General features: G+C 39.3%; 1 protein-coding gene across 1 annotated transcript in view; it reads left to right on the top strand.

Moving 5' to 3' along the window:
• The window catches only part of LOC132095307 (sodium leak channel NALCN-like), a 114,970-nt gene that overhangs the window by 44,308 nt on the left and 51,146 nt on the right, over window positions 1-19,516 (top strand). Inside the window, 5 exon segments of the mRNA XM_059500159.1 lie at window positions 5,470-5,601; window positions 9,220-9,387; window positions 11,350-11,541; window positions 12,684-12,821; window positions 15,343-15,417. Coding sequence (XP_059356142.1) covers window positions 5,470-5,601; window positions 9,220-9,387; window positions 11,350-11,541; window positions 12,684-12,821; window positions 15,343-15,417 — 705 coding nt within the window.

Genomic DNA, 19,516 nt, shown 5'->3' with positions numbered 1-19,516 from the left:
TATTTCAGAGCCAGAAATACGGCCATCAGCTCGAGGCAATTGATGTGCCAATTGAGCTGATGACCCCCCCATTCCCCTTGAGCTGGGTGGCCATCCAAGACTGGTCCCCAGCCCATTAGGGAGGCATCTGTCATTAGCAGTCTGCGACGACACAGTGCCCCTAGAGTGGGACCCAATGCAGGGAACCGGGGTCTGAGCCACAGAGATAGTGTACGAGGCCCGCGGTGCATCACTTTTATTCGCCTTTGAGGGTTGGCTCTTGGATAAAATCCTCTGGCTTTTAGCCACAACTGAAATGGTCTTATGTGCAACAGCCCCAAAGGACTCACCGTGGATGCTGAAGCCATGAAACCTAACATCTTTTGATACTGAGGAACAGTGCGATCCTGGCCTAGCCTGACCTTGCTCATGGTCAGCCAAATGGTCTCGATCCGAGCGGGAGACAGGTGTGCCCGCATCATGATCGAATCCCAAACGATCCCGAGATAAGTCGTTCTCTGGGCCGGACAGAGAAGGCCGAATGGAAGAACCCAAAACTGGTATGCTTCGTCCTAGAAAGTGAACCTCAGGAATTTCTTGTGTTATGGCAAAATTTCTATATGAAAATATGCCTGCCGAATTTGCGACACGACCGTTTTGATGGTTAACATCTTGAACTTGAGCGCTTTGACTGTACGGTTTAAGCCTCGAAGATCCAAGATTGGACACACTCCCCCACCCTTTTTGGGAACCAGGAAGTATCTGCTTTAATAGCTCGACTCTCTCCTTGGAAGAGGAACATGTTCTATGGCCTCTTTGCCCAGAAGAGTTTGTAGCTCTTGAGACAGTACCTGAAGTTTCCACACTGCCAGACTCTCTGAGAGTGGTACCAATTTTAATACTTCCTTTTGAGGGGATGTTAGATGTTCTGTGTCCTGAATGACGGCAGGAAACACTGGAACATCTTATATCTCGCTGCAAACCACCGCCCCCGGAATCACACAAAGTGGTGGGGATGGAGGGGTTTTGTGAGGGTAACAGGGTGGGGCGAAAAGCTCTCGAGCGCGCACCACCCCGTGAGGGACTACCCCCACCAGCACGGGCGCCAGAGCATCAGGACTTCCTTTTCTTATTAATGATAGTCCTGATGTCTGGCTTGGGAGGTTGCTGAGCACGGCAAACCTGTCCCCAATCCCTACGAGGGGGAGCACGGTCCGCCACGCTCCGCTTTTTAACCTCCCTGGTTTTTGAAAGACCGGGGCAAGGCTGGGTGGCTGATGGCCCCTCCCCTTGAGTGCAGCGAGGAAGGAACTGAACGAATGCTTCTTCATGTTTCTTCACTTCCCTAAACCTGTTGACAAACGTATTAACTGAATCACCAAACAGGCCAGATGGAGAGACAGGAGAGATATAGCTTGCAAGCATCTCTTAAACCAGAGGCATCTCCGAATACCCCCGCGACTTTGCATCCACGATAGTTGAAAAAGTCAACGTCGAGGGCACAAAGATGCGGGAAGTATACTGTTTGCTCCATGACTTCGACAGCTCATCATGGAGGTCCTCGAAAAAGGGGAGAGACTGATGTTGCGGTCTCTCTCTCCTACCACCCGACAGAAACCTATCCTCCAGCTTACTACATTTGGGGGTCTCTTGTTCACGTGGCCAGTCAAGCTGCATTCTGTCCACCTCGAGCAGTTCCTCGACCGATTTCCTCTCGCGAGAGGAACGCTCAGAGGCGGGCTGCTCATGGCCCGAAGACCCAAGAGATATATCATCGTCCTCGTGAACCGAAGAAGCACTGGAGTGCGCTTCGAGATCTTGAGAGAGGATGTGTGGATCCGGTGACACCACAAGCGAAAGGGATGGGCCCGTCACTCGCTCGTCATGCAGATCCGCACGAGAGCCCTTCGATGAAAAGGTGGGTGCGGTCTGGAAATAGTTCAGATGAGCACGAAGCATCTTCACTGAGAGCAGTTCACAATACTCACACTTTCCCGTTTCTAAAGCCAGAATCACATGCTCTTCCCCCAAACAAACAAACAGTAATCTTGAGTATCCAGCTCATACATAGGACGAGAGCATGGAGGAACACAACACTTACCATTTTGTTGACTCATCCTACGAAGATCTGTAGTTGATGAAAAGAATCTTCTTGACGCTCACATGCACAGAATGATCTGAAGACAAAAGACCTGGTTGATGCACCTGTGGCTTATCTATTTATAGCCCTGTGTTGCTGCCGCGCCCCGATTACGTCATCAACCGAGATTATATTACCACTGGGTCAATTCTATGGACGTGTTACACACATTATTCACAGCTGGTCACGAATAAGATGTTTCCCAATGCGCTGAGCAGCGCAGCATCGACTGAAGCTTTCGAAAGGGAACAGACCACGGAGAAGTCTTCTTTGACCTGTTTTGTAAGTATGAACTCAGATACTTATGAGATAGGACAGATTTGACTTACTTTACCTAACCTGAGAATAAATCAAATTAAGGTAGAAGGTGTAGGAAATTTAGCACCATAAAACAAGAAATTATTAAAAACATCCCACTGACCCCTCACAGTCAAAGAAGACTGCAAAGACTGAAAGTTAAGTAATAAAGAGGAGAGTTTTTTGAGTAAATACTTTAATTTAATTTACGTTTTTGACAACTGGAGAGCAAAGTTATTTTGTGGACTTTTGTAGGTCTTCAACTTGACTAGTTGTTTAAAAAAATATATGCATTGTGAGAACTTATAGTGTTCACTTGGCTTTTTTAGATTACTTTACTTCACTCCAACCAGAGCCCAAGCAGGGTTAAGGATGGTTTAATTGCCAATTACAAAAACCGTTACCTTCCATTTACAACATACACAAGTCTAAGGAACTGCAGTCGATATATCTCTCTGGGCAGATGGACAGCCTCTGGACACAAAGAAGAAGAGAAAATCTGTTCTCAGATAATCTCTTCTTGTATGCCCTTTTTGCTATTGTCTTTCCAAAGGCAAGCTTTATTTTGAAGGTTGTATGTGATGTGGGGCCGCATTGTTCCACATGTGGCCCAGTCTGGCTGTCAAACCCGGAGGGAGAATGTCTCTTTTTATCTCTGCCTATGAACCCTGCCACAAAATCTCTCTGTCTTTCACCTCTCTACTTAATAAACCATTTTCTATTTACTTGCTTCTTGCTCTCTTTTGCTTTCAGCATTTGTCTAAGTGACTAATGTTAAAAAGTGGTCTGTAAGGAAGGCAGGATCTCCCCTAAATGCTTTATCTGTGTATAAAGTAATAAAATAATGCTCCATTTCACTTCTATTAGATAAATATATCAGTATGGATAGATCAAGCAAAAGGAAGAGCTTGATGCTGTTCCAGTTTACCTTCTTCTCTCTCTCTATTTTAAAGAGGATTTAATCACTTTTTTGTTATTGTTATTGACTGTTTTGGCTGTTCCAAAAGGTCCTTCCTCTGTTCTTGTTTTCTGTCTCCTTTTCCTCAGGTTTTTTTTTGGTCTCTTTTCATTTCCTCTCTCTCTCTAGCTCATTTGAGATTTTCCACCCACCTACAATCTGTGTTAATATATTTGGACAGTTGAGTGTATATGTTGCATTTTATCTGCATCTCTTTGGTGTGTCTTTTCATTGTTTTATACCACACAAATGCACCCAAGTTGCGAGTGCTTATACAAGTTAGACCGTGCCACCCACTGTGTCATGAAACTGAAGTGAACTAGATATTGGCTCTCTATCATTGGTCATGTTGGGTATTTCCTCTGTGTGTACATAGCTGGTGAATTGGAGTTAAAGGTTGAGTGTGTTTATTTTGTGCCACTAGGGGCACCAAGCAGAATTGTTGAAATAGAAATATTGCTTCCAAACAGGTTTCCCAAACACTCCATCCTGTCCCCTGTCTGCCAGTACTCACATTACTTTAAAGCATGGCAAATTATGTAAAAGGGTCAGAAGTACCATACATTTGAGGTTTATTGCAGACTATTTAAATGTATGCAAAAATTTAAGTTCTTTCAGAGTGTAATGAGACTATATACATAATTGCATCATGCGCAATGCTTTATGGTAATGGGTGGCTTTTGTTGAGCTCTGTTCCACAGATTCCGGTTTCCATGGCAACAATTACTTCTCTGTTTGGTGGCTCTCCTTCAGAATTGTGGGTATTGTATTTTACCTGGAATAACACAATAATAATAGTTATAATAAAAATACTAAACATATTTTTTTAAGTTGGCTTTTAAACATATGTCATCACAAAAAAAGCTTGAAATTGCCCTAATTTTCTGCATGGAGTAGTTTTTTGTAATAGTTTTCCAGTTTAAACTATAGAAAGAACTGTGGGTCTAAAACAGGTATGGACCCGTCTGATAATAAAAATGTCACTTGCTTTAAATAAATGTAGCCTGTAGCTCAATGCACATTTCACTTACCTTAATACAAAATACAGTCTATGAAAATGTAATTTACTTTTATACTTTTATTTACTTTAAGTGATTGGGTAATGTAGGAAAATATAACTGTGATAACAGTAATATAAATATACTATTAGTAATACTAGCAAAGCTGTTTCTAATAAAATCATGCTAGGCAGGTATAGCATATACAGTATATTAATAAACACATTCTCATTTTGTCAGTTATTTATTTTCTGATCACTCCTGTTTGCTACCTTTACGGCTTTAATATGTTGTATTTTGTGAGACCCATGATACCAGCTCCAGAGACAGCTGTTTATCTAGAATGCTGGCTCCCAGACAAATGACCCAAAAGATTATGTCTTATTAGTCAGTGTTTTTTCTTCCATCACTGAAAGAAACTTGGCAGAGTCAGGAGTGAGAAAAAAATGGGCTTCTGTTGCCTTTTAATGGCAATAATAAGAAATATCTTAAAATATAAAGTAAAAAAATAAAGAAAATTACAGTGCTCCGAATGTCATGGTTTGTGGTAGGATCATTTCTTTATAATGCTGCTTGAGTTACCTCCATTTTAGTTCATCCAATGTTGCAGCTAACTTTTAGAGAAAAAAATACCTGCCACAGTCTCAAGTGGAGACAGATTTCATGGGCAGCAGACAGGTGGCTCAGTCTGGGTTTAAATTAAGTTGTCTTACCTGCCTCATGTTCCTGGGTCTGTAATGGGTCTGAGATGGGTTCATTTGGCCTGCTGAGGGCTCAGGCAGCGAGAGTCCATTTAGTTGGCTCAGTCCTTACTGTGATTAAAGGGTTCCATTATACAAGAGTGGAGAATCAAGTGGAAAATAATGTTCTTCCCGCAGCTACACTCAGTGTGAGGAAGCAGTCAGCCTGCTTGTTCATAAGAGAGAATACACATCTAGAGACATTAAAAGCAAGAGGAGATTTAGTTCTAGGAATAGAAGTTATAATATATGTGCACAGTTGACAAAATATTGTCTGCAATGACATGTCTCAAAAGGACTTTGTTAGCATGTCGCTAAACTAACAGCAACACTGTGTCTGATATTTTCTCTCTGCAGCAACTGATGCAATCTTCAGTTTTCCACATGTTCATCCTCAGTATGGTGGCCGTTGACGTGATTGTAGCTGCTAGCAATTACCACAAGGGCGAGGACCATAAACTCACCAATGACGAGTTCTACCTAGCTGAGGTAAGACCTGTCAAAATCGATTCTTAGAAACTTGTTGATTTTTTACTTTAATTTTTTTAATGTGTGCAGCAATTTCACATGAGCACAATGAGATTTTGCTGAAACACAATGATAATTACCAATTGCTAAATATGATATATTACTGATTTAATTTGAGATGAGAAGCACATCTGTTGTTTAAAGGTATAGTTCACCCAAAAATGAAAATTCTGTCATTAATTACCTGCCCTCATGTTGTTCCAAACCTGTAAGACCTTAAAAATAGTAAGATCTTCAAAGGGTCGGAAAGCTCTCAGATTAGAATCTGAGATCAAAAATATCTTAATTTGTGTTCTGAAGATGAACAAACTTCTTACTGGTTTGGAACGACATGAAGGTAAGTAATTAATGACAGAATTTTCATTTTTGGGTGAGCATCCCTTTAAGTTCAAATTCATGTTTATTGTCATTCCGCTATAAGTGGGATAGAAATGTTGTGCTGCACAAGACCACGGTGCTACATATAGATGGACATATAATCATATAAAACAAATAAATATATAAATCTATATACAGTTGGTACGGAAAGTATTCAGACCCCGTTAAACTTTTCACTCTTTGTTATATTGCAGCCATTTGCTAAAATCATTTAAGTTCATTTTTTTTCCTCATTAATTTACACACAGCACCCCATATTGACAGAAAAACACATAATTGTTGACATTTTTGTTGACAAAACTGAAATATCACATGGTCCTAAGTATTCAGACTCTTTGCTGTGACACTCATATATTTAACTCAGGTGCTGTCCATTTCTTCTGATCATCCTTGAGATGGTTCTATACCTTCATTTGAGTCCAGCTGTGTTTGATTATACTGATTGGACTTGATTAGGAAAGCCACACGTGCATGTCACAGCAAATGAGAATCATGAGGTCAAAGGAACTGCCTGAAGAGCTCAGAGACAGAATTGTGGCAAGGCACAGATCTGGCCAAGGTTACAAAAAACTTTCTGCTGCACTTAAGGTTCCTAAGAGCACAGTGGCCTCCATAATCCTTAAATGAAAGACGTTTGGGATGACCAGAACCCTTCCTAAAGCTGGCCGTCTGGCCACACTGAGCTATCGGGGGAGAAGAGCCTTGGTGAGAGAGATAAAGAAGAACCCAAATATCATTGTGGCTGAGCTCCAGAGATGCATTCGGGAGATGGGAGAAAGTTGTAGAAAGTTAACCATCACTGCAGCCCTCCACTAGTCAGGGCTTTATGGCAGAGTGGCCCGACGGAAGCCTCTCCTCAGTGCAAGACACATGAAAGCCCCCATGGAGTTTGCAAAAAAAAACACCTGAATGATTCTCTGGTCTGATGAGACCAATATAGAACTTTTTGTCCTTAATTCTAAGTGGTATGTGTGGAGAAAACCAGGCACTACTCCTCACCTGTCCAATACAGTCCCAACAGTGAAGCAAGGTGGTGGCAGCATCATGCTGTGGGGGTGTTTATCAGCTGCAGGGACAGGACGACTGGTTGCAATCGAGGGAAAGATGAATAGGCCAAGTAAAGGGATATCCTGGACGAAAACCTTCTCCAGAGTGCTCAGGACCTCAGACTGGGCCGAAGGTTCACCTTCCAACAAGACAATGACCCTAAGCACACAGCTAAAATAATGAAGGAGTGGCTTCACAACAACTCCTTGACTGTTCTTGAATGGCCCAGCCAGAGCCTTGACTTAAACCTAATTGAGCATCTCTGGAGAGACCTGAAAATGGCTGTCCAACAACTTTTACCATCCAACCTGACAGAACTGGAGAGGATCTGCAAGGAGGAATGGCAGAGGATCCCAAAATCCAGATGTGAAAAACTTGTTGCATCTTTCCCAAAAAGATTCATGGCTGTATTAGATCAAAAGGGTGCTTCTACTTAATACAGAGCAAAAGGTCTGAATACTTAGGACCATGTGATATTTCAGTTTTTCTTTTTTTTTATAAATGTGCAAAAATGTCAACAATTCTGTGTTTTTCTGTCAATATGGGGTGCTGTGTGTACATTAATGAGGAAAAAAATGAACTTAATAATTTTAACAAATGGCTGCAATATGACAGAGTGAAAAATTTAAGGGGGTCTGAATACTTTCCGTACCCACTGTAAATGTACATATTTACATATACCTATATAACCAATGTAAGCATATAACCTTGATAAAATTACACATATCTATCTGTAGATAAAATACTGTAACGATAAAACTCCATGATCAGGGGATGATAAGGAGGCGGGAACCGGCGGACAATCAAACAAATAAACAAATAAAAACCAAACACAACTAAAATCCAGGCCTGGTCCTCTCTCGTCCTTCACTGTCGTCGCTCCAGTTTTATATCCTTCCATCTCCTCCGTGGGATCGAGACCGGTGGGTCGAGCAGGTGTCGCTCATCTCCAATCACTCCACCGGCCTCGCTCTGTTCCCACGTCTCTCGGCCCTGCCCCACTCGTCACAAATACCATGTGATAAAATGCCATACAGTTTATTTTATTTTATGTTAAATTTTTCGGATAAATTGAACAGATCTAGAAATATAGAGCTGAAAATTATATACAAAAAATACATTAATTTGCAATTTATTATCATTTTTAATTAAGATTTTATCTGGGACACAGCATATATCTGATGCCTAAAATGGATGCCCCAGATGTTACTAGTCACGCCCTGATCACTTTTCATGCTAGGTGCTACGAGTGCTGCATTTGAATCCCACTGTGAAAACCTTCACCTCTTTTACAGATATTCAGTGTCAAGATGCTACTGGATAATTAACTTTTCTGGCATGGGTTTTCTACTTTTTCTTTGTCTTGGCAATGTTTATTAGTTTTAATAGACACAATTTTGCACTGTTATCCTGAGTTATGAGATGGGCAGAAGAGCCCTTATACTGTTATTGCACTCAAACACATCAGCAGATCAGATTTTGCTGAAAGCTCATATATACATATCCTCATCACTTTCTGTCGCCTTAAAAACCCTGAGATTAAATCAACTGAGTGACAACGTGGGCGCAAACAGCTTGTGGGCAACACTCCATTTTAGCCGGTTGGTGTGTGTGTGTATGTGTGTGTATATGTGTCCTGTTAGCCACGCACTGCCTCTGCAATCAGTATGCAGGCGGCACAGTGGGAACAAAGACAGAGGAGTGTGGCCATCCGCCCACTCCAAGCTGAAAGAGAGAGATAAGGAGGAAGAGGCACCCCACATATTCACAGACCGATCCATCTCATCATTAATCCACGCTGCTCTTTATTTGGATCAGACTAAATGGGGGAAAACTGGGGAAATACTACTTTTGTTTTCCGTCGTCTGTTGACATTCCCATGCCTTAATGCATCTCACTAAGATTGCATTTATTTCCCATTACATCATTCCTATTTATTGCATCTTATACATGAAAAAGCAGAGTTATTATGAATGGAAATGGTTCTTCAGCACTCTTTGTTTGAATGTCTGTGTATTCACATACATGTTCCCTTTGCAAAAACCAAAGACTCTAGGGATAATTAAAAAGCAATTAGTAAGAAATGTGCACACAAGGAACAGCTCTCCATTATAATGCTTCCTGCCTCTCATTGTCTCTTTCTGTCATTTTCAGGTTGCCTTCACTGTGCTGTTTGATTTGGAAGCCCTGCTTAAAATCTGGTGTTTGGGCTTCACTGGCTACATTAGTTCCTCTCTACACAAGTTTGAGTCTCTGCTTGTAGTGGGCACCACTCTGCATATCTATCCTGATCTCTACCACTCGCAGTTCACCTACTTCCAGGTTAGAGATTCAAAGATAATCTAGAACTAGTCATCGCTGAAATTTATCGTACAGCTACTCAAGCAAACCTGCAACATGTTCCTGAAATCAACTTAAGGTGTAGAGTTGGAAGCTTGTGATGTGAGACCAGTAAAAACATACAACATTTTAGGAACATCTTTGACTTGATTTGACATCTTATCCAATTTGTCATCTGCTAACAAGTAACCATGCTTATTTTTAGACAAAAAGACAAAATACAGTCTCTGTAAATCTAAGATTAGTTTCCAGACATTATTGATTCTGATGGTAACATTTTGACAAATTACGTTATTTTTTACTGAGGCCATGACAGATGCAGCCACGGCATTTGTAAAAGGCTCCCTGCATGAGTACAGCACCTGCTAGATTCTGAGATGCTAATCATGCACTAATGCAGGGTAATAACGATATTGATGACCATGGCGGAGCTGTTTTCATACATCTCCAGGCAGCTGCGGGGAATGGGAATGGATGAAGCATGCTCACGTTGACAAGCCTCATTAAGGACACAACCTGCGCTCTCCCTCCAGTTTTCTCTCAGCAGGAGGGGCGGAGCTCCAACCGTGAATATTCATATCCTCCCCTCATGTCTGGGCTCATGAGCAGTCACCATGTTAAATTTGATTTGTAAATAGATTTCTATATTTTTCCATCATTAGTGAAATGAGTCATTTTCACAAATTGCAATGTCTGGCTCATAATTCTAAAACTTTTTGAACATAATTACTAATTTGCATTACTGAATGTTCTGTAATTGTTTTTTTTTACAACTTTTATTAACATTTATGAAGCACAGTTGTGGAGATGTTTTTTATATCAGTGTGAGTTAGTTACATATTGTATCAGCAACACATGGCTGCAAAGTGTGTAACAAGTTGAGGTTATAAGTAGACATAAACCTTGCAGATTCTGCAAAATGTTCATTCACAAAAAAATAATTTAATAAGCAGTTTTTAAGACTGTTCTAGCTCCGTACTAGAAAGACCAGTCATGTATTTATTTATTTTTTACTGTAAAGGTCAAACTAAACCTTTGCTTTCCAGTTTGCCATATTCAATAGGTCTTACATTTATTTTCTGGAGAGCCTAATTAGTACTCGATTTCCATTGGTTCTCAAGCTACAGTATGCAGTAAGAAATCTCTTGTGCATTACACAAAGTGTCCCCAAGTAAAGTTCATTGTCTTCCTAGTTAGAATTTTAATTTATGTATTTGGAAGATGCTTTCAAACTGAAGTAACTTTCAGTGTATTTAAAATATATACCATATTTTACACATATTCATTAGCAATTGCGTTCCCCATGAGTCAACCCCATAACTATGGTCTTAATAACACCGTGCTTTACCAGCTGAGCTACAGAAACTTTGTGATTAGAATTTAACTGAAATAAAATCAAGAGTTGCAATATTATGACCAATGGTCAGCATCATTAGACAAGCATTGTAGTTTTAGATCTCTGAAGCAACGAAAGCCAAAACAAAATTTGTCAATGTGTTTGTTGTGAAGAAAGACCTTCTGTGCTGAGGATTACTGGATGGTTTTTCTAGATTTAAAAGTAACGACAGCAGGAGTACTGTCAGGTCACATTCACCTAGGAGCAAATGGATCAATATCCATTATCTGCTCTTAATCAAATCTCAACCTAGATACATCATTGTTAAAATTTGTTGTCAACTAAAGTAATTTAATAACTGCTTGAGCAACAATGCCATTTGTAGCCAGGTTACTCTGGGAATAACCCGATAACAGTGTTTGCTCATTAAAAATCAATAAAACAAACACCAATATGCTCCACAGGCCTTCTTCTGGTGATATTTTTCATGGTAATATGTATGTCAAACCTATGTAATAAGATGATTCTGTGCATGTATCTGTTGGATTATGCTTTGATAAGTTGGTTTAAATTAAGAAAACTGAAATGTTCTTCCATCTTACCTGCAGGTTTTGCGAGTGGTCCGTCTAATAAAGATTTCTCCGGCATTGGAAGACTTTGTGTATAAGATATTTGGTCCAGGGAAAAAACTCGGCAGTCTAGTGGTTTTCACTGCCACTCTGCTCATAGTGATGTCTGCTATCAGTCTGCGGATGTTCTGCTTTGTGGAGGACTTGGATCGTTTCACCACATTTCCACGGGTAAATCTCCCTGTTTCTGGAGACATAGAAAGTAGTTGTAGATCAAAAGATGAACTATTAAAAAAATTTGGTGTTGGAGGAGCAGATAAAATACTTGAAATCTGCGAATTACGATTGGAGATTTTTGTATCTTGACAATTTTTATAAGTGATTCAAATAGCTGAGATGTTAAAATACTTACAATCGTAATGTCAGAAAAACACTGGTGAAATCTAGAGAAGAACTCAGAAACCAATGTTGACCAAAATATCTCTAAATCTAAAATACTACTTAATTTGTCAGCAGATGTAAGACTCTCTTCCACGTTTCTTGATACTATGTGCTCATGACAGGGGTTCTCATTAGTGGTGTCTTTTTATCCTCCGTTATTAGTGGGACTCCACTGATCCCAATGCGTACTGGGATTTGGAGGGGCTCACATAAACAGATGCCGCTCATTTACAAGGCGGGTGGCACGATAACCATTGAAGATAATGATGTTTACCCAGCTCCCTTGTCAATAGACCTGTTGCAAAATTATCTTCATCTGCAGTCACTCAGAGACAGTGTGACTGTGACCAGGCTCGGGACCAGCTGGGTTTAGACCTTCATTTGACTTCCATGAAAAAAAAAGGCCATGAAAATGTGGTCTCAAATCTCCGTATGATGCTGAGACCTGGGGCACACTGTTTTTTTCTTCTTCCTTATTTTTATTTGCATCCATTTCAGTGAATGTTGTGCTCTATCTTGTCTTATTTTGTCTCAGCACTGTCAGTCAACAATCCTTGTATATACATTAGAATATATTTAGGAAAAGCAACAAATGAAAAATTGTTACTCTGCCTTGTTACTTTTCAAATTTCCATTTTGTTTTGATGACTGGAAAGGTTGGGTCAGGACAATTAGCACCATCTATCAATTTCATGAAAACATACATCTGTTAGTCCTATTAACAATTCAAGTTTTAAGTTTTCACCCTCATGTTATTCCAACTGTGTATGACTTTCAAAATATCCAGATGGGGCACTGGGGGCTGTCAAGCATGTAAAGGGCTTTTGTTGTTTTCTCATAAAAGAATAAATAATCTAGTCTGATAAATAAAAAATACAGAACAGTTACAGAAAAAAATATGGGCTAATGATTTCTCTTTTTCTTTCCTGCAGGCATTTATGTCCATGTTCCAGATTCTTACACAGGAGGGATGGGTGGATGTCATGGACCAAACTCTGGTGGCAGTGGGACAGATGTGGGCTCCAGTGGTGCCCATATACTTCATTCTCTACCACCTGTTTGCCACACTGGTAAATATAATTATTTGTGCATTTTCTGTCAGATAAAACAAAATGATTTTTAAATATTGCTACAGAGATTACATATTTTTGAAGGCCAACTTGAAAGTTATCCTCACCCAGTCCGGCTTTTGCAATATTGCAAAAAATATGCTCTGTAACCAACAAAAGTTTTCACAATTCCTACACATTTTGTTCATCATCATTGTCTTTACAATTTAATACAACACAACTTTAACACAAATTTTAAAGCCTAAATACAATCACCAAAAGTTAAAATCCAAATGTAGGCAAACTTCACCACAGTTGCATGACTTCAGTGTCACCACTGTTAGGCTTCCGACAAAGTTATATATAGTTTGCAAGAGTGTGATTATAAAAACAATGAGTACTAATGATTAGATCCATTTTCCTGTTCAGTGTGATGATTTTTAAGATCCTAGACAACCAGTAGTCCCTTTTAAACAACTCTAACTTTGGTTAGCAACTGCTTTTTTCTAGACAAGTTAAGTTTTTAAAAACCAAAAGGGGTTATTACTGATGTATTTTATTTTAAAGAATAAAACTGGAAAATATTTTGAGCTTGTGTTAACCACAGACCTTATTTCAGGTTTTAAACTAAAAACCCATTCAAAAAACACATTGACTGTCAGCACAACAGAAACGGAAGTTATAAAGTACTAAACACTAACTTGTTTCTGGGCTTTAATATACAAAAATATGTCATACAGTATTTTGGTGATGCTATCCAATCATATAAATTTGTGGTTAACCAGTGGATTTTCAGTGTTTCAAAATGTAATTCTGGAAACTAAACTGGCAGTGTGTGATGGGACTTGTCTGAAGCATGATCTACATCATCACCTTAATTTTCATTGTGGTATCCAATAAAGGACCCCCGTTCAATGTGTTGCACATGCTCTGTGTGTTCCCAATTTCAGGCACACAGCAACAAAGCAAAGCAAATACATCTAAAATTAAGCTTGCATTTGTGCTGCTGAGAGCTAACCAGACTGTTAGAAAATGAATCATATTTCATCCTCCCTTTCCTCTCTTGATCTAGCCATCAAGAAAAAATATTCAGTGATCCTGTAGCAGGTTGGATGTTAGTGAGAGCAGTATTCCAACCTCTAATGGATAGTTTTCTGTGGTTTAAAGAGATGCAGCATTCTAGCTGATGTCTAAGATACTCAGTTTTTTAGTGAAGGTGAATAAAGCGGATCAGTCTGTGTGCAGGACTTTCTGTAGTACAGCAGTTGAGTACTTCCTGCTATGTTTTCTTCAGGCAGTAATTATGAAGACTTTAAGGAGTAAATCCAAGTTTGTTTTGTGAGTATCTGACTGCTTGTAGCCTGAAAACTTGTGTTGTGTATAGAGTGGACATGGATACATTTCTGTGCTGTCTCCCACACATAAAAAGAAACAAAAGAAACAACACTGGCTTAGAAAATATAGCAGTAAATAGCCTCTGGAAACTTCATTTATAGTTGTATGTTTAAAAAAACACATCTTTGGGGCATTTCACAGACACATCATGGCCCCTGTCACTCCCCGTTACAGATATTACAAGCAAACATTTGACCATTGGTGTCTTCTTGTTGTTTTACCACCATTGCCATAAAATCTCCACAATGCAATGCACATACAGTATAAGCATACTGCAAAGATAATGAAATATTTGCACATGAAATCTTAGCTATAGATTTATGTTAACCATTTCTTGGCAATATCCTCAGTTGAGAACAGAAAGTACTCTGGATCTAATTGCACTGTGGTCGTAATGATTATTTTTTCTTTTGTTTTACTTTTGACAAGTTTGAGTGAGTGAGGAGCAGCCGTTTAAATTTGACATTTGAATGAGAGTGCACACTAATGACAGAATAGACCGAGCATGTAATCAAGACACGGCTGAATCATTTATTAATTTCCTGTCACAGAAAAAAAAGAAAGAAAGAAAATATGACGAAGAGAAAAGACAATGCCTAATGCATTTGAGGACACCTTTAGACACCTCACATATAAGGAGAAGTGTCATTAAATATCAAAGCACTGATGACATCTAAGGCACAATCAGCTGTGATTGATTTACTACATTTTTGTTGTTGTTGTTGCTGTCCTGAGCATCTAATCTTTTGTTTGCTGTGTTTATGGTGTGACGTTTTTGTTTTCCTTTGACATGTGGTTCCATGTCCAATAGCATATTATTTTTCAAACGGAATTTTAGTTTTTGGATCATAATTTCGTCTTGGACAGAACTCATGTATGCATGACAGATTATCTGTCATCATCACCCCATGAGCACAATACACCTACTGTACTGACAATGTATGGCAAAGAATATTGAGGCCACATTACAGTGTTTATGTCTTAAAACTGCTGTTGATGTTCAGTTACGATATGTGACTAATGAAAGAATTGTCTTAAATATCTTCGAATGGTGTATTTGTTTTGTCTAAACATTGCCCTAAATGCATATAAGGATGTATTGGCAAATTGCAATGAAAGCTAAATTCAGTATGTTCTTGTCTTTTAGATCCTTCTGAGTCTTTTTGTGGCTGTGATTTTGGACAATCTTGAGTTGGATGAAGACTTGAAAAAGTTAAAACAGGTAAGATTGTGATAATTGTTCTACTTATTTTTCTTATTTTATACACCAGTTTTGAAACTTTGTGGTCGGTAAGATTTTCGAAATATCTTTGAAAGATGCTCACCAAGGATGCATTTATTACAGTTACTTAATACAGTTAAATATAACTAATATACAGTTTTACAAAATAATAGTTTTTTTTTATTTTAATGTATTTTAAAATACAGTTTATTTCTTTAGCATCAAAGTTTAATTATAAGAACTTATTATATCCCTCCATTCACTGTCAGAACTACCCTAAATAATAAGATCTGATTTAAAAGTAAATTAGGTTATAATACTTTTACAATGTGCTTTCTGAACTGTTGAATCACAATACATCCAGAAACATTCCTCAACTAGCACGATTGTAGCCTTAAACTGTTTAATTTTACTTTCCCTGCATTTGAGGAAAATCAGCAAACAGGGTGAGCCGTGTTAATTAATACAGTTCTCCATCTTGTTCTCTGTCTATTTTTACCTTTTTATGAGGCCGTGATGCACAGGTAATGATGACTCATAGGATAATTAGCGTGAGAAATCATGAACCATTCGACAAGCGCACTATGAAAAAACAAGATACCTTCTTCATAGGATGCAAATGAACTTCTGCTGTGGCCAAATATCATAGGAAATGGCTTTTGAAAGCAATTAGAGGTCGGATGTCTCTATGGATAACAGCATATCACCTCTCTCCTCCAGCACATCGGCAACATATTTCAGCAATTGTTTAAATTGTTGAGAGAGAGAAAGAGAGACAGAAGCCAAAAGAAACCAGCAACTCATAAAAATTTTCATGATTACTTTTGCGATTTGTCATAACTGTAACTATGTTTTGTCATAACTATAATTTGTCATAACTATAACTACATCATACATAAATAGTAAAAGTAATAGTATAAATTGAAAGGGAAGGCCACTGGTTTCCTGTGATTTCTTTTGTTCTCTGTGCTTTTCTCACTCTGAGTAAATGACATGAGTTGTGTTGGTCCTTCAATCCACCAGGCTGTCAAGCTCCAGGCATCTTCGCATGCCCAGATCGGTTATCCCTCAGACACAGCTGACTGATCCACGGTTCCACCTGTAAAATTGCCTATTTAATAGATGCTTCAAGCACAGATGGGGGCAATCCAAAAATAGAGCACTAGATTGTGATTGCTGTCCAAGAATACAGGTGGGTTTTGTAAAGCGCAATTCAATGGCTGACCTTAATTGAAGTAACAACTGGATTTTTTTGTGTGTGTTTTCCCTCACATTGGCTTTATGACAGCTCTTCTGGGTTGTTTTTTATTTCCATAGGCTTTTCTGTTGCTGCCTATGAACCTCTGTTACCTTGTAATAAAGTCATCAGTAACTGTCTCTTAAAATGTTTGGCCACCTGCTAGATAGAAGGATTTCTGAAAATGGAGCATTAATAAAGACACTACATTTAACCTTCAGACTCTCAGAGGCTCAGAATTGACGGACAACTTATTTGTATTTTTTTTGGCAGGGAATTGTTTGTCTGTTTGATTAGGCTTAGCTTTGTGTCATTTTTAGCACGTCTTTTACATACTGAAAATAGACAGATTCATTCGCCACTCATTTCCATTATACCACGAACAATAAACAATTAATTCAAACAATTAACCTAAGGTTATTATGTGTTATCATGTTTTATATTGGATTATTCTTTTCAGAGCCTTATCCCTTTTAATAGCTCAAGCCAAACTTTACACAAGCAATTATTTTTATTTTTATGACATGCTGAATGTATCTGAATCAGTTGAACAGGATTGAAATGTTAAACCTGTTAGCCAGCACAAAGACGCCCTCGTCCTGAACGCCTTTCAACTTGCATGTGTCAGTGTTTATGAATAGATTAAATGAAACAGGACAAATTTAATCTTGACAATCTATGTATCATTATATGTCACGACCGGTGATACAAGGATATACGGAGAGAAAGATCCAATTGCGAGTATGTCTTTATTAAAGGGGCAATCCAAAGAATAAACAGTCCAGGCAGGGGTCGAAACCAAAACATCAATCCAAACATAAACCAAACACGAACACAAGGCAAGGGCACGATAACTGACGGACATGAATTAACACAAGGAATCCGTCACACATGCTAAGACAGACCGGGTTAAATACACAAGGAGAGACAAACGCTAATGGGAAACTTGACAGAGTGTGATGATTGGTAACTAGTGACAGCTGGGTGCAATAATTAAGCAGAGGACGTGAGGAATGTGGTTCATAAAGTGACAGACATAGAAGGAGGACATCTAGTGGATTCCCAGGGAACACAACCCAGACACTGTGACAATACCCCCCTTCTACGGAGCGGCTCCCAGACGCTCCACGACAAGACACAAAACAAAGACCAGGAGGGAGGCGGACAGGTGGAGGCTCAGGGGGAGGGACGGAGGGCCAGAAAAGAAACATGGGGAACAGACACCAGAAGTGTAAACACAAAAACAGGGAGACCAGGAGGGAGGTGGACCGGAGGAGGTTCAGGGGGAGGGACGGAGGGCCAGGCTAACAGATGGGAACAGACAGAAGACATAACAAACAAAAAACACAAAACATAAGTCCATGAAGGACATCATGTGGCGCCCACCAGGGCGGAACAGAAGATCACCACAACCGTGTGATCAGGGCGGAAGCCCCCCAGGGTGGAACAGACGTCCGTGCGGCCGGACCAACGGGACGACGAAACTCTGGTAAGCCCATGGTGTTTCTGCTGGACTCCAGAAGATCGGTGCTGGCCTGACTATGCTCACGAAGATCATTGGTGACTGGCATTTGTTCATGAAGGTCAATGGTGACTTGCCTTTGTTCTTGAAGATCACCAGTTACTTGACTCTGTCCTTGAAGATCACCGGTGACTTGACTCTGTCCTTGAAGATCACCGGTGACTTGACTTGCCTCTGGAAGGTCAACGGTGACTAGTCCTGACTCTGGACGGTCATCGGTGACTAGCCCTGACTCTGGAAGGACATCGGTGACTAGCCCTGACTCTGGAGGGTCATCGGTGACTAGCCCTGACTCTGGAGGGTCATCGGTGACTAGCCCTGACTCTGGAGGGTCCTCGGTGACTAGCCCTGACTCTGAAGGGTCCACGAACACCTGCCTCGACTCTGGAAGGTCAACTGGAATCTGACTGGACTGTGGAGAGTCAACAGGAACCTGACTCCTGACTCGGCTCTGGAGGGTCAACTGGAACGTGACGCGCTCTGACGCACTTGTCAGCTGATGGAGACGGAACTTCTAGCGATCGGCTTTTTCTTTGTTTCTTTTATTTTTCTTATTATTCTTATTTTTCTTACTCCAATTATTCTCATTGTATTTTTCTAGTGCTCAAATACATCACTTATATGATGTCTAAGTTTATGTCTAGTGTTTTATAATTGAAAAAAACTATAAAGTGGTATGTTTACTGACTAAATAGTTTGTAGAAGCCTTCAATACTATTGGGAAATATATTTTCTTATATTTGGGGGGTGGGGGGTCTAGACATAGTCTCATAAAAATATTTGCAGGAGTCTCATTTTTCATGATATCTTATTCAGATTTGAAATAGAAACTCATGAGACATGTTGCTTTCAATCCATTACTTTTCTAGATTGCTCCAGGGCTCATTTCATGTATTTTTATATCAAATAAAAACAAATATTTAAGTGTGGTAAAAATTTTTTAAGGCACTTCAGTGTCTATAACTTTTAATATTTTTGAGCATTATCAAATATGGTTGATAAAAAGTAAAGCCCAAAGGGTCTACAAATTATGTTAGTAACACACTGAAGTAGGAAACTGTTACAATTATAAGTTAGGTAGAGCACTTTCAACTGTGAGTCCCATAATGGGGGGTGCTGGCTAACAGGTTTTAAACTAAAGGAAGAACAGTGACTGTTACTCAACATATTCAGAAGCCATTTTTTAATGAAGTATGTATATGAAACAGTATCTTGTGGTGTTTTCCATTAATTCAATTTATTACTATTAAATAATATTAAATAAAATAAATACTTACCGGTATTTTTGTTATGTGCAGTATATACATATACAGTGCCATTCAAACATTTTTTTCTTTTAA

Source organism: Carassius carassius, chromosome 19, assembly GCF_963082965.1.
Source record: "Carassius carassius chromosome 19, fCarCar2.1, whole genome shotgun sequence".
NCBI lineage: Eukaryota > Metazoa > Chordata > Actinopteri > Cypriniformes > Cyprinidae > Carassius > Carassius carassius.
The sequence above is the reverse complement of the archived record's forward strand: the minus strand, read 5'-3'. Positions and strand labels throughout refer to the sequence as shown.